Genomic DNA, 12,584 nt, shown 5'->3' with positions numbered 1-12,584 from the left:
ACCCTGCTCTCCATGCCCACGAAGTGCAGTCACACATTTTACGGATTTCATGGCAGACGTTAGTCATCTGTGATGGCACGACATAGAGGCAACACTAACTCCAATCAATGTCAGGCCTATTGTCTGTTTTTATAGCACCGAGGGTACTGTTTGATTTCCTACCTAGCAGACCACAACACTCACATCTGGTTTTCCTCAGGGGAATGCTATTTACACTTGGTTGAAGGATAGATTAATCTATTTGGTATGGTCCAGAATATTGTTACACTATTCTTTCCTGGGTTATAGTTTAGGTGGGTTATCTGCATGGTGGTAAAAATAAGCATTTTCCTACATCTCTTGGAAGGTCTCCTAGTCATATAAAAGCTCTTTAGGTGAGGATTACCTTGCTGGCAGCACTTGGCATGCAGGTCTGGGCTGGGTCTACGAGCATTAGCGCGGGTGGAGGTGTGTGGTGGGAGAGCAGCTGAGAAATAGGGCTTGAGGCTCAAGCAAATACCGAAGCTCTTATCATTGGAGGGATGGTGCTCTTCGCACTGCATGATCGGCAGTGAGGAGGGGGCATGAAAATCCTCACCACAAGGGGCACCGCAGCTGGAAGGCATCCGTGTCTCCAGATTAGCAACCCTGGGATTCATCTGCTCAAACCAGAAAGAGTGAACTTCCTCCATCAGCTCCAGGCCTCACAGCCTGGAAGAAGTGACCAGTAAGAAAATGCAATGGCTATGCTTTCTGTTGGAAACTATTAGAAATTACACGGAACTCCAAACCCCACTGGGGCGTGGGGCCCAGCAGCCTGGCCAAGCTCCATGTTATTCTCATTTTCACCCTCACACTCGGCACCAGCTTTGTGAGAAGGCACTGCTGGGACTGCAGCAGCTTTCTGTTACGACTGGCCACACACGCAAGTTGTCTCTGCATGCACTGTTCCTCTCAGGAGCTAGCACTTCATTAGGGTTTATTTTGGATTCATTTAAGGTGTAAGCTTAGTCTCCTAATACATCTGTTTTTGGAAAGGGCCAAGTTACTGTACATCGTCCTCTTTGAGCCCGCATTGTTGATACCTCGTGCAGTGACCTCCAAGTAACTGTATACCCGTGTGTTAGGTATGATTACATCATTTGCATCCCATTTGGTATTTGGAATTAAAGATGTGAATGTTCTGTGACCAGAGCCAGGTTTGACACACTTGGAATCAGCTCCTGGCGGGGTCCAAATCCTGAAAAATCTGGTCACCTGATCTCCTGCATCTGGACTGAGTGTATTTTAGCACAGAAAGAAATTAAATGATTTTATATTTAAAAAATGGCTTTGCTTTTCCTTTGTCTTTTACCTTTGCCCATGGCACCCTTGGGCACTGCAGAATGCCTGACTCCTTCGCAGCCACTGGAGGCTAGAGAAGCTCTTGCCCTCTTGCCCAGTCTCCCCTCATCCTTCAGTGGAATTATCGGTGTTCAGAACAATAGACAGCCTTGGTGCCATCACCGGTTCTGTGTTTTCTATCGGAAAACGGCAGCTGCAGCATGTTACAGCCAATGGACAGGTCAAAACTACTTAGCATCTGCAAATCAGCCGTTACTTCAGTTCCTTGCTGGCTTTGTCCCTAATGGCCCATATTTAGGAAACTTTTGGGTTAAAAAAAAATACAGTATATGTTTCAGTTGGGTTCTCCAGAGTCCAACTGGTCAGAATGGCTGCCATTTGGAGAAAGATTGAGATGAGACTCAATTCAACAAAGATGGAGAATTTATGTACATCAGGTGAGCTGAGCTTCTGGGATGGGGATCAGGAACAAGTGAGACCCAGCGCCAAGGCCCCTGGAGCTCACGTCTAATGGGGAACCTAACTTTAGACAACGCTCCCCAGTGGATGAATGTCAAAGGGGATACCAAGGGAACCTTGGGAATATATAGCAAAGAGATTTAATCCAGGATGAGGGATCAGTGAAAGCAACTCTGAGGAAGAGAAACTTGAAACATAGCCACCCTTCTCACAGAATACAGCGATTTCTTTTTTAATGGAGGAAATGGGAGCAACACTCCTTGAGTGCTCTTGTTTCCATAAATAGCATCATCATCCAGCCAAGTACAAAAGTCAGAAGCCCAGGAAACTGTGGTAGATTTTATTTGCTCTCCCACAATGGACCACACCTAATATTCAAGCCCTTGTGTGGTTCCCTGTCCGATCTGGGCAGGCCTTTGATCTTTAATCCATAGAATGTGGCAACGCTAGCTAGCAACTTCCATTTTTGCACTTAGGGGAAGCCAGCTGCCACGAGAGTCCAAGCGCCCCGAGACCACCAAGCTAATCACATGAAGAAGGTGTGCAGAGGGGAACCCAATGACTGAGCTAGCAGCAAGAACTAAGATCATGGACATATGAGCTATTTATGCCAGCTGATTGGGCAAAAATTAGCTGCGCCAACAAGCCCCTCTTCAAACTGCAGACTCATGAGCAAATAATAAAATGGTGGTTGTGTTAAGTCATAAATTACCTTTTGTGGTAGTCTGCAGCAATAAACAACCAAAACGCCCTTTCCCCCATATCCCCTCCATCACCAACTGCTAAGTCCCAACAGTTTTACCTCCAGAACACCCTAAATCCGTCTACTCTGACACCATCTGACCCCCAAGTTATCATCTTCTATAAAAACTTGCAGTAGCCTCACAAGTATAAGCAGTCTCTGTGCGTCCGCTCCGGGCCCCGCCGATGTGTACACCTTGCTGCAACTGGAGAGGTCATTCCACAGCATAAGCTATATCACGTCACCCTCTTGCTTCAACTATTTCAGTTGCTTTCTTTTGTCCCCAGAATAACAATAACCAAAGGCTAATACTTAGTAAGGCTCTGCCAAGTTTCTGGCCTCTACCCCTGCTCCTGTACATCTTTCTCTTTCCTGCCGTACCAGCCTTTTCATTACTATGCTCTGCTAACCCAGGGACTTGATGTATCCTGTTCCCTCTTTCTGGAACCCTTTCCCACTCACCTGGCCCTCCCCTCTTCCCTCAGTGCCTCCTAATTGTCTTCCTAGGTTCCAGCTCAAAAATCACTTCCCCACAGAAGCCTTCCCTTTACCGTAGACTGGGTTAAATCTCCTTGTAAAATACTCTCATCCCTTTCTTTCTTAGCACCTGTCATGACTACAATGCTATTTATTTGAAGAATGACTTAGTTTGAGATTTAAGTGTTTGATTATTGTCTGTGTCCCCTCCTAGTCTTAAGTTCCAGTCTAATTTTATCCAAGCTGAATCCTGAAGGGAATGATATGCCACCTTTCAGGACTTCCTCTGGAAGTGCAGCCCAAATTGAAACCCCTCCCATCAAAAGGTGGGATGTGTTCACTCTCCTGGAAGCTGGACTCTGTGGCTCCTTAATCAATAGAATACAGCAGAAATGACACTATGCTGCTTTTGAGGCCCAGGCCTCGAGAAACTGGCATCTTCCATTTCCTGTCAGTTTTGATACTTTCTCTTGAACCCCGTCACCAAGTCTGCAGAGAGGAACAAGACCGTTGGTCCTCAGTCACGGATGAGCTTCCAGCTGACAGCACCAATTTGCTAGTTATGTGAGTGAGCTATCGTGGTAGTGGAACTTCTAGCCTCCCTCCCTCCCTCAACAACCATACCAGCTGATACTACATGGAGCAGAGATGAGCGTTCACTATTGAACTCTGCCCAAATTGAAAATTCCTGAGCAAGCTGACTTTTTTTTAAGGTATACATTTTGGGTGACGTGTTATACAGCAATGGAAAACAAGATCAGTCATGATGATGACCCTGTGAAGAAAGCCACTCTTCCTCAGGCAGGATCACAGAACTGTTTGTGATGTCCTGTCGTCCCGCCCCACTGAGCCCTGATTGGCCAGGAGCTCATGTTTGTTGACCTAGAGAGTGGGAGTCTGTGCAAGTCCCCAACCAGGCTGACCATCCCTCATCACTATGCTGGTGTCCAGCATTCTCTCTTGCTCATTACTGTCCATCCCCAGGGAACTGGCTGCTGGAGCCTACTGTGCTCCGGGGTTTTTCCCTAAGTGTACAAGGTAGTCTGTTCCAGCTGGTGGAGGTAAATGGTGAGTGGCAAGAGATATCGAGCAGCCCCTTATGAATAACCCTACAGAGGGGACACAGTTCAAGAGAAGATTCAGGGGTCACTGCCCCAGAGGAATGTGCAGCTTTGTCCAGGGTGATTCAGGTGAACACTCACATTTGATAGACAAAGTTCCAAGAAAGCTCTGTGCTGAGGCACACAACCTGTATATACTGCATCCTCTAGGCCCACGCTGTCCAAAACAGTAGCCAGGAGCCACATATGGCTATCTATTTATTTTTAAAAGATTTTATTCAGTTGTTTTTAGAGAGATCAGAAGGGAGGGAGAAAGAGGGAGAGAAACATCAACATTCTGGAGAAACATCGATCAGTTGCCTCTTGCACGCCCCCAGTCGGGGACCTGGCCTGCAACCCAAGTGTGTGTCCTGACCAGGAATCGAACCCGCGACCTTTCAGTTTGCAGGACAACTCCCAACTCTCTGAGCCACACCAGTCAGGGCCACATAAGGCTATTTTAATGTAAATTTTAAATTTTTAAAAAATTTTAAAAGCAATTCCTCAGTCACATGAGCCATGCTTCAAGGGCTGAATAGCCCACATTGGCTAGTGGCTGCAGTACAGGGCAGTGCAGATGAACATTTCCATCACAGCAGTCCTAGTGAACTGTATACTCTGGGCCCTGTCAGATTGGCTGACAGAAATAGCCTTGCTGTCAGGGACATGAGAACAGACACAAGCAACAAGGGAAGATAAAACAAGGGCTATCGCTGAGACAGCCACAGGAATGACCATGTTTGTCAGGCCACAAAATCCAGCTAAAAAACAGACCCCTCAGGAGCCCTGGGGAGCAGCCTGAGTGGCTTACCTAAACTTTCAGCTTCCCTCCTGGACACTGATAACATTTTTTTGCAAACTCCTAAATATAGTCATTTCCTGCTTCCATGTCTTCAGTATCCATTATGTTCAACAAAAATGCAGCACAACGTCATGGTTAAGAACACAGACTCTACTGTGGCTCAGTCGGTTGGGAAAAGGTCGTCGGTTCTATTCCCAGTGAGGGCACATGCCTAGGTTGCGGGTTTGTCCCTGGTCAGGACAAGTACAAGATGCAGCCGATTACGTTTCTCTTTCACACTGATGTTTCTCTCCCTCTCTTTCTCTCCCTTCCTTCCCCTCTCTCTAAAAATAAATAATTTTTTAAAAAATAAAAAATAAAAAGAATATGGAATCTATAATCAAACTGCCCACCTGAAAACTGTTCCAAGGCTTAGTATCTTGGGTGACTTTGGGCAAGTTATTCACTCTAGAGAACCTGCATTTCCTCATCTGTAAAATGTGGACATTAGAAACTACTTCCCAAGGTTATTATGAAGAGCAAGTGAAATAATACTAATGTGGCATAATTGTGCCACAAAATAGTGAATACTCGATCAATATTAGCTCCGATATTCCCCAAGCTTAACCTTAACTGGGTTTCAAAACAAAGGGGGATAGGGATTTGGTGACATGTGTGATCACTTTACCCTTCCCTACCCGTTTTAGAAGTCTCCTTCAAGCTCCACTTCAGTTCTAATCTCTTCAGACTCTTCTTCAGTGCCCTCCGCAGCACCCTGATATGGTCGCACTTGGCTCTATTGTGGCTGCAAAAAGCCTGGTACCAGATTACCGGGACTCATCTTGGACGAGACCACTCTCCTTTTCTATTCTTGAGCCTCGCCTTCACTGCTTAGGCTAGGGCCTCCTAAATACTGCATATGTTGTAGGAGGAAGAGAGAACACAGAAGGCTGGAGTCTCATACTCTGGGGTGTATTTAGAGATTAGGGTGGGAGAGAGGCGTGTGAAGCTAAAGATGCAGGTGTTGCTTTAAATAGCTTCACGGTCTTGCAGTTTCCGGGAGAAGGCTGAGGGCAGATGTGTTGTCTGTTCACTGGCTCATAAAAGAAATGTCAATATTAGCCCGTCCCCGCCTGGTACTCTGGACTGCGTGAGAAACACAAGATAAGACAGATAGGCAAATTCTCTGTAAACTGAATTCCTGAGGGTTTTAAATTCCCCGGGCGACTCCTTTAAGAGGCGGGTCCCATCCCCAGCTAACAGCTAAAGTCCCCGCCCCCGGTTGCCAGGGTGCTCTGTGGCGTCTCATCTTCATTGGTGGGCGACTTGTTGAGCGACTCAGCGGCAGCCATTTCCAACGGGCTGGCGGGGGCAAAAGATGGCGACGCCCGCCGGGTGGTCGCAGGGGGGGTCAGGGTCGGTGTGTCTCGCCTTCGATCAACTGCGGGACGTGATTGAATCTCAGGAGGAACTGATCCATCAGCTGAGGAACGTGGTACGCAGCCAGAAGAGCTGAGGGAGAGGCAGCCTAAATGGTGGGGTCGGGGCCAGACCCTCTCCGGAAGGAAGGGGCGTGCCGGGAGCCGATTGCCAATGGCGTCACCAGGAGGCGGGGCCCAGATGTGTTACGGCTTGTGGGGGTGGAGCCAAAAGGAAGAATTTCATGAATATTTTACAAGGGAATTTTAATCTAAATCACGTTGTTCTCTACTCTCTTTGCCTCTTTGTGCAGGATCCGGTGGATGTGTTCCTATCTATTCACTGAGCCTCATTTTCCCATTTCTAGTTGGAGATGACCTCACTGACTTCCCGAGGCCCTCTGGTTCAGGCATCCTTCCTATTAGGGACATCCTCTCCCCAGTGTCTAATGAAGTGCCATGCTAAGTGCAGTAAGCCCAGATTTGAACCTTGCACACGACAATTTAAGGGCTTTGGCTTCTGACCCCTTTATGTCCCTTTGCGTTTGTTTTCTCAGTCAAACCCCAATTCATGGGAGCAAAGCATTGGAGCCATAGATTATCTGGACAGGCATGGTAAAATCCTGGCCAGGTGGAGTTCATGCTTTTTTTGTTTTCGTTTTCTATCTTGCTAAGAAGGCAGGAGATAATTCCATCTCAGAAAGAATATGATTTACCTCTGTTTCTCGTTCTAATGGCTGTATATGCAGCCCTAAGCGTTGAATTACCTTCAATTACCTGAAGGTACCCAGCTCTTCCTCTTGGTTTCGTTAAGAGGCAGGCACCATCCCTGGCCTTTTTCTCCCAGTCTAGAACCCTTTTCTTTTCCACTCCTCCTCTTCTGGCCCACCCCTACATAGCAGTCAGATCTCAGGTCTGATCTGATGTCCCCTTCTCCTGAAGCAGTTCTGACCTTTCCCCAGGGTCAGGACCCTCCTCTGAACACCACTTTGGGCTTCTCCATCATAGTACACGCCAAGTTCCAAGTGCTAGCCATGGGCTGTCTCCTCTATAAGACTGGTTGCTCCTTGAGGGCAGGACCTAGAGCTGAGCCTCAGTGAATCTTGTGGAGCCGAATTCTCCCTTCCCAGGGCCCCAATCTCATCTGAGGTGCCATGGGCATCATCCCATTATCCATCTTTGCTCCTCGTCCCTGAGGACACCCCAGCCCCAGGCCCTTCCTGAGCCAGTCTCTATTGCAGATGGTTCTCCAGGATGAAAATTTTGTCAGTAAAGAAGAGTTCCAGGCACTGGAAAAGGAGCTGGTGGTGAGTAATGGCCTCTGCAGGCTCCTAATCTTCCCCCGTGTCCCAGGATCTCTGTGGTTGAGCAGAGTCACTGAGTGCCCGCCTCTGAGAGCCTCCGGCCCCAGTAATGAGGACAGAACCTTTCTGTGCCCTGGCTTCTGTGTGGCCCTTGAGTAAGGGGGCTGGTTGAGGCAGCCTAGGAGATCCTAGGTGGTTGGGGTAATGAGGTTATTGGTGTTGCCCCTGTAGGAAGAGAAAGCTGCTCATGCCAAGACCAAGGTCCTCCTGACTAAGGAAGAGGAGAAGTTACAGTTTGCCCTCGGAGAGGTAGAGGTGCTGTCTAAACAGCTGGAGAAAGAGAAGCTGGCCTTTGAGAAGGCGTAAGTGGGCCTTGGTAGGGGGGAAGGTTAGGGGTCCCATCTGCCCATCAGCCTGCCCACCCTTTCTTATGTTTTCCACCCAGGCTCTCCACCGTCAAGAGCAGAGCCCTGCAGGAGTCCAGCAAGAAGGACCAGCTCATCACCAAGTGCAATGGTAGGCGGGAGGCCCGTGCTCCTTCCCACGCTTACATACACGGGCTCATCCCTAACTGCTCCATGCCCATGTCCAGGGCAGGGTTTCATCCCAACTTCTGTTCCCGGCTGAGGATTCAGGCAGGCCCAGGTGGGCCACAGCTTCGCAAAGGCCTTCAGGGACCAGGCAGGCCACGGAAATGAGGAAAGCAGTTGGTGTACAATATTCTTCGTGGCCATAAAGGAACGGGCTTGCTCCCATTTTTCTTGAAACATACAACCTTTCTTAGTCCACCTTTTGTTTCCCTCTTTTGATGGATATTAGAACTAGTATACTTTATTCATAACTCTGTTAAAAGAGAAACAAGAGAGCAAGCACAGTGCTACTTGGGAGCTGATCCCTAGTCTCCAGGTGGGGATTGGTAGGGCAGAGTGGGGACTGCGGTGATATGGACAGCCAACCCCCCTCAAAGCCTTACTCTGCTGTGGAAATAGGGGTCCAGTACTGTCAGAGCTTTAAAGATTTTATTTTTTATTTATTTTTTTTTTGAGGGGAAGGGAGGGAGAAAAAGGGAAAGAAACATCAGTGTGTGGTTGCCTCTCACATGCCCCCTACTGGGAACTTGGCCCGAAACCCAGACATGTACCCTGACAGGGAATTGAACCAGCGACCCTTTGGTTCACAGGCTGTCACTCAATCTACTGAGACACACCAGCCGGGGCCTGTCAGAGCTTTAAAAAAGAAACCGGTTTTAATGGAAGGTTTTCTGACTTTTTAGTGGTAGAAACTGATTTAGAAATTTTATTTTATTTTATATTTTAGGAATGAAGGCAGAGTTTTATTTATTTATCTTTCGAGAGAGGGGAGGGAGGGAGAACGAGAGGGGGAGAAACATCAGTGTGTAGTTGCCTCTCACGTGCCTCCTACTGGGGACCTGGCCTGCAACCCAGGCAATGTGCCGTGACTGGGAATCGAACCTGTATCCCTTTGCTTCGCAGTCCAGTGCTCAATCCACTCAGCCATACCAGCCAGGGTGGCTTAGAAATTTTAAAAATATTGTATGGGCCAAGTAAAGTGTGCCTGTGGGCCATTAGTTTTCAACTGTGCTTCACGCAGATGCATGTAGCCACTTAGCTCAGCTGGTGCTGTGAGTTGTGGGGCACTTTCAGTCAGCTACCCACTTTCATTTTCCCAGAATGCTAAACTCCCGTATTTTTTATTTTATACCTATTTTAAGAAGTAGATATGAATTCCGTATACAACATCTGCTTCATTCACTGCAGCAGATTTTGAATAGGCCAGAGCCCAGAGCTCAAGCTCAAAAGAGGTTCAGGGGCTCTCTTGATGGGCCCCACCTGGAGCTTTGGGCGCCCTCTACCTTCTAATCCAGCCTTCTCTCTCCCTTGGTGAATACTCTCACTGGTAAGTTGCCAGCAGGCTGCCATCTTGGTCTGGCCAGGTGGCCTGACAGGCCTCATGGTTGTTTGATCGAGGGCTCCCATTAGGGCCTCCTGGGGCCCAACAGGCAGTCACTGCCTTCATACCCAAGGACACTGGTCCCTAGTCCTTTCCCTTTGTCTGGACATCCCCCACCCTCACTTCCCTAAAAGGAACCTAGGGTCCTTCCCTGGTAGTGCTAGGAAAAGACATCCTTCCTTTAGGGCATTTCCTAGAGATCAGCCAAGGCCACAGGGCTCTTGGTCCTCGGAAGGTGTGTGTGAGTCACAGGGATGGAGCCTGGCTGCCTCCTCCCAGAATGTCCTGAATCCTCCGGTGGGGCACAAGCCCTCCCCTGAGCAGATCTGGGGACCTGAACCTCCCCCTGGCCTCCTCGCGGCCTGTGCCTCCCCACTGCCTCTTCCTTTGTGTGGTTTCAGTTTGGTTTTACGTACACAGTTCCTGAATCTTTTCAAAGGGCTTTTCTAACCATTCCCACACTGGGTGCCATTTATTTTATATTTATCTCATTTACTTTAAAAGATTCACACAAATTTCTGATGCTTTTTCTCAAGAGAACTTCGCAAGCAGTGAGTCTGGATGAGCTGGATGACCGGGGGAAGGAGTATTGATTGTCCCGGGCCTATGACCCCATGCGCTCACGTCTTCCTTCCCTTCCTTCACCTGCGTCTCCTCTTTTCTGTGCTGTGCCTTAACTTTTTACCAGACCGTCTCTTCTGAAACCTTGAATGCTTCAGCATTTCTGCATTTTCAGAGCTTCTGTTTCAGTTACTCTTTGTCTAACGTTTAAAGGCAGTGGGATTTTCTTCCTGTGAGGATCAGAATTTTCCAGGGCTTCCTGAGAGGCAGTTATGTAAATGAAGCACCCAGTAGGTCCCTACAGCCTCATTGGATTCTGGCCCAAGTCACAAAAATCATCGTGGCATCTAATGAGCACTTAATTAGCGGGTAAGCTTTGCAACCATTAATCTCCCTGGGTCCTCCCCACCCCACAGGGGCTGCCTCTGTCCACAGGTGTATAAATGGATGACATTGGTCTGAAAAGGAGGCAACTCGCCCAAAGTGGTAATACTGTCCCACCAATATTCACTGAAACGTCACCTTGTTCTGTCCTCCTATCGGTTCCTGAATCTTAACACCCCTTTCAGGAGCTGTTGCCTCGAGGGCAGGTACCCTGCCGGGGGCTGCACACACCTGGCTGGCCCTCAGCAGGTCTGGTTGGATTGAGATGCCTGAACTAGGTGATGTTTCTAAGTCCTGAACCCCCAGGGGACATCCTGTTTGTTCATTCCACTAATTTATTGTGCACCTATTCTGTGCCAGATACTATTTTAGGCCTTAGGGTTAAAACCGTGAAGAAGACAAAAATCCTTGTCCTTACATCCTAGGGGAGAAGGTAAATGAGTAAAATATATGGTATGTTAGATATAAATGTTACAAAGAAAAATAAAGCAGGGAACAGAGATAGGAAGTAGTGGGAAGGGTTATAACTTTAGACTAGGGACAGTCTCACTAAAGAGGCGACATGTGCAAAGATCTGCAGGAGATCAGGCCAGGAGCCGTTCATCCTTCTGCCTTTGGGCAGGGCTGCCACCTCTCTCCACGGGCCTTTGCCTGCCTTCATGTGAGTCACCTTGTCCAGAATAGAGTTGTGAAGTCACTGACACATTTATCAGACTTTGTGTCCCCACCACCCCATCAAGACTCCATAATAAACTCATTCTTACTAAAGTGTTAGCAACTGCTCATGGAGAACCTCTGGGCGGCAGGAGCCAAGCTCTGAAAAGACCCACGATGGAATGCCTTGTCTCAGGAAGGAGCCTGTGGGATGGAACCACCTCCTCCCTGCCTCTCTCCCCCACAGAAATTGAGTCTCACATTATAAAGCAAGAAGATATACTTAATGGCAAAGAGAATGAGATTAAGGAATTGCAGCAAGTTATCAGCCAACAGAAACAGATCTTCAGGTGAGGGGTCATGGACAGGCTGGGGGTTGTTGATGGATATGGGAGCCAGACCTCTGGCCCCTACCATGGGCTGTCCCCAGCCCACGCCCAGCTGGCTCCTTGCAGGAATCACATGTCTGACTTCCGGATCCAGAAGCAGCAGGAGAACTACATGGCCCAGGTGCTGGACCAGAAGCATAAGAAAGCCTTGGGGATACGTCAGGCATGGAGCCACCAGCATCCCAGGGAAAAATAAAAATGGTCGTCACCTTTCTGTTTGTAACCTGATCTCTGTGTTCTCTGCTGTGGGGATCCCCATCCTGATCCTTCCTATCCCTGTGGGTACCCATTCAAGCCTTATGAGTGGCCTGGCCCCCAGGGAAGGGGCAGGTGAAGAGACAGAAGACACTGCTTCCTCCCTGCCTGCCTCCTGGGCCTTGGTGACTTAAGTGAGAATTAAGTTATCAGAGACTGGGTGGGGAGCAGGCCTTGGAACACCTCCTGCCTGCCATGGGGTCCATGGGATTATGGGGTTGCAGCCTGGGGGAGGACTACTTTGTTGTCTAATGGACACTGTCCTTTCTTACTCGGTATTTAATCCCTGCCTGTATAAACAGCCCTGTGTGTGAGGGAGAGAGAAAGCCCCGGCCAGAGACCTCAAAGACAGTGGGTCCCCAGACCACAATCAATTTGGGAAATCATGACAAAACAAAAATGTTATATTGTGACTTACATGTGCACCTTCTTAACCCTTCCCCCAAACAAACTCCTCAGTCTTCACAAATGGGAGGAGGGGAAAGGAGAATGCCATGTCTCTCTTTAAGGTGGGGAAACAGTCTGTGAAGGGGCTGTGACAGGCTTCATCCTCTCAGAAGTCATCACTTGATGGCTAGGTGATCACAGGAACGCATCCTGGCAGGGGACCCACTAGGGAGGCTGCGTCAGACTGTCAAGTCTAGCCTTTCCTCGGTCAGTGTGAAAGTAAGTGCAGAGGAGGGGCCAGTGTTCTTGCTGCAGGCCAGCTGGGACCTGAGTCATGCAGGACCTAGAAGTCAGAAGTTTTAAGGCAAATAGTGCCCGT

At 48.5% G+C, this 12,584-nt stretch overlaps 2 protein-coding genes across 3 annotated transcripts in view; one reads left to right on the top strand and one right to left on the bottom strand.

The window, feature by feature from the left end:
• The window catches only part of SMIM33 (small integral membrane protein 33), a 59,368-nt gene that overhangs the window by 45,277 nt on the left and 1,507 nt on the right, over positions 1-12,584 (bottom strand). Inside the window, exon 1 of one of the 2 annotated variants that reach the window (XM_053913069.2) lies at positions 5,581-5,809. The exons of the other annotated variant lie outside the window; for it this stretch is intronic. The gene's annotated coding sequence lies outside the window, so the exon portion shown is untranslated. Of the gene's footprint in view, positions 1-5,580; positions 5,810-12,584 lie in introns of those variants that run through there. 2 annotated transcript variants of the gene reach the window in all.
• On the top strand, positions 6,200-11,781 carry SPATA24 (spermatogenesis associated 24). Its single transcript, XM_024575248.3, has 6 exons — positions 6,200-6,377; positions 7,542-7,607; positions 7,836-7,966; positions 8,050-8,120; positions 11,422-11,524; positions 11,630-11,781. The coding sequence occupies exons 1-6, from the start codon at positions 6,261-6,263 to the stop codon at positions 11,757-11,759; spliced, it is 618 nt and encodes a 205-aa protein (XP_024431016.1). The 5' UTR covers positions 6,200-6,260; the 3' UTR covers positions 11,760-11,781.

The sequence above is a fragment of the Desmodus rotundus genome, chromosome 10 (assembly GCF_022682495.2).
Source record: "Desmodus rotundus isolate HL8 chromosome 10, HLdesRot8A.1, whole genome shotgun sequence".
Taxonomy (NCBI): domain Eukaryota; kingdom Metazoa; phylum Chordata; class Mammalia; order Chiroptera; family Phyllostomidae; genus Desmodus; species Desmodus rotundus.
This window is presented reverse-complemented; position numbering and strand designations above follow the sequence as displayed.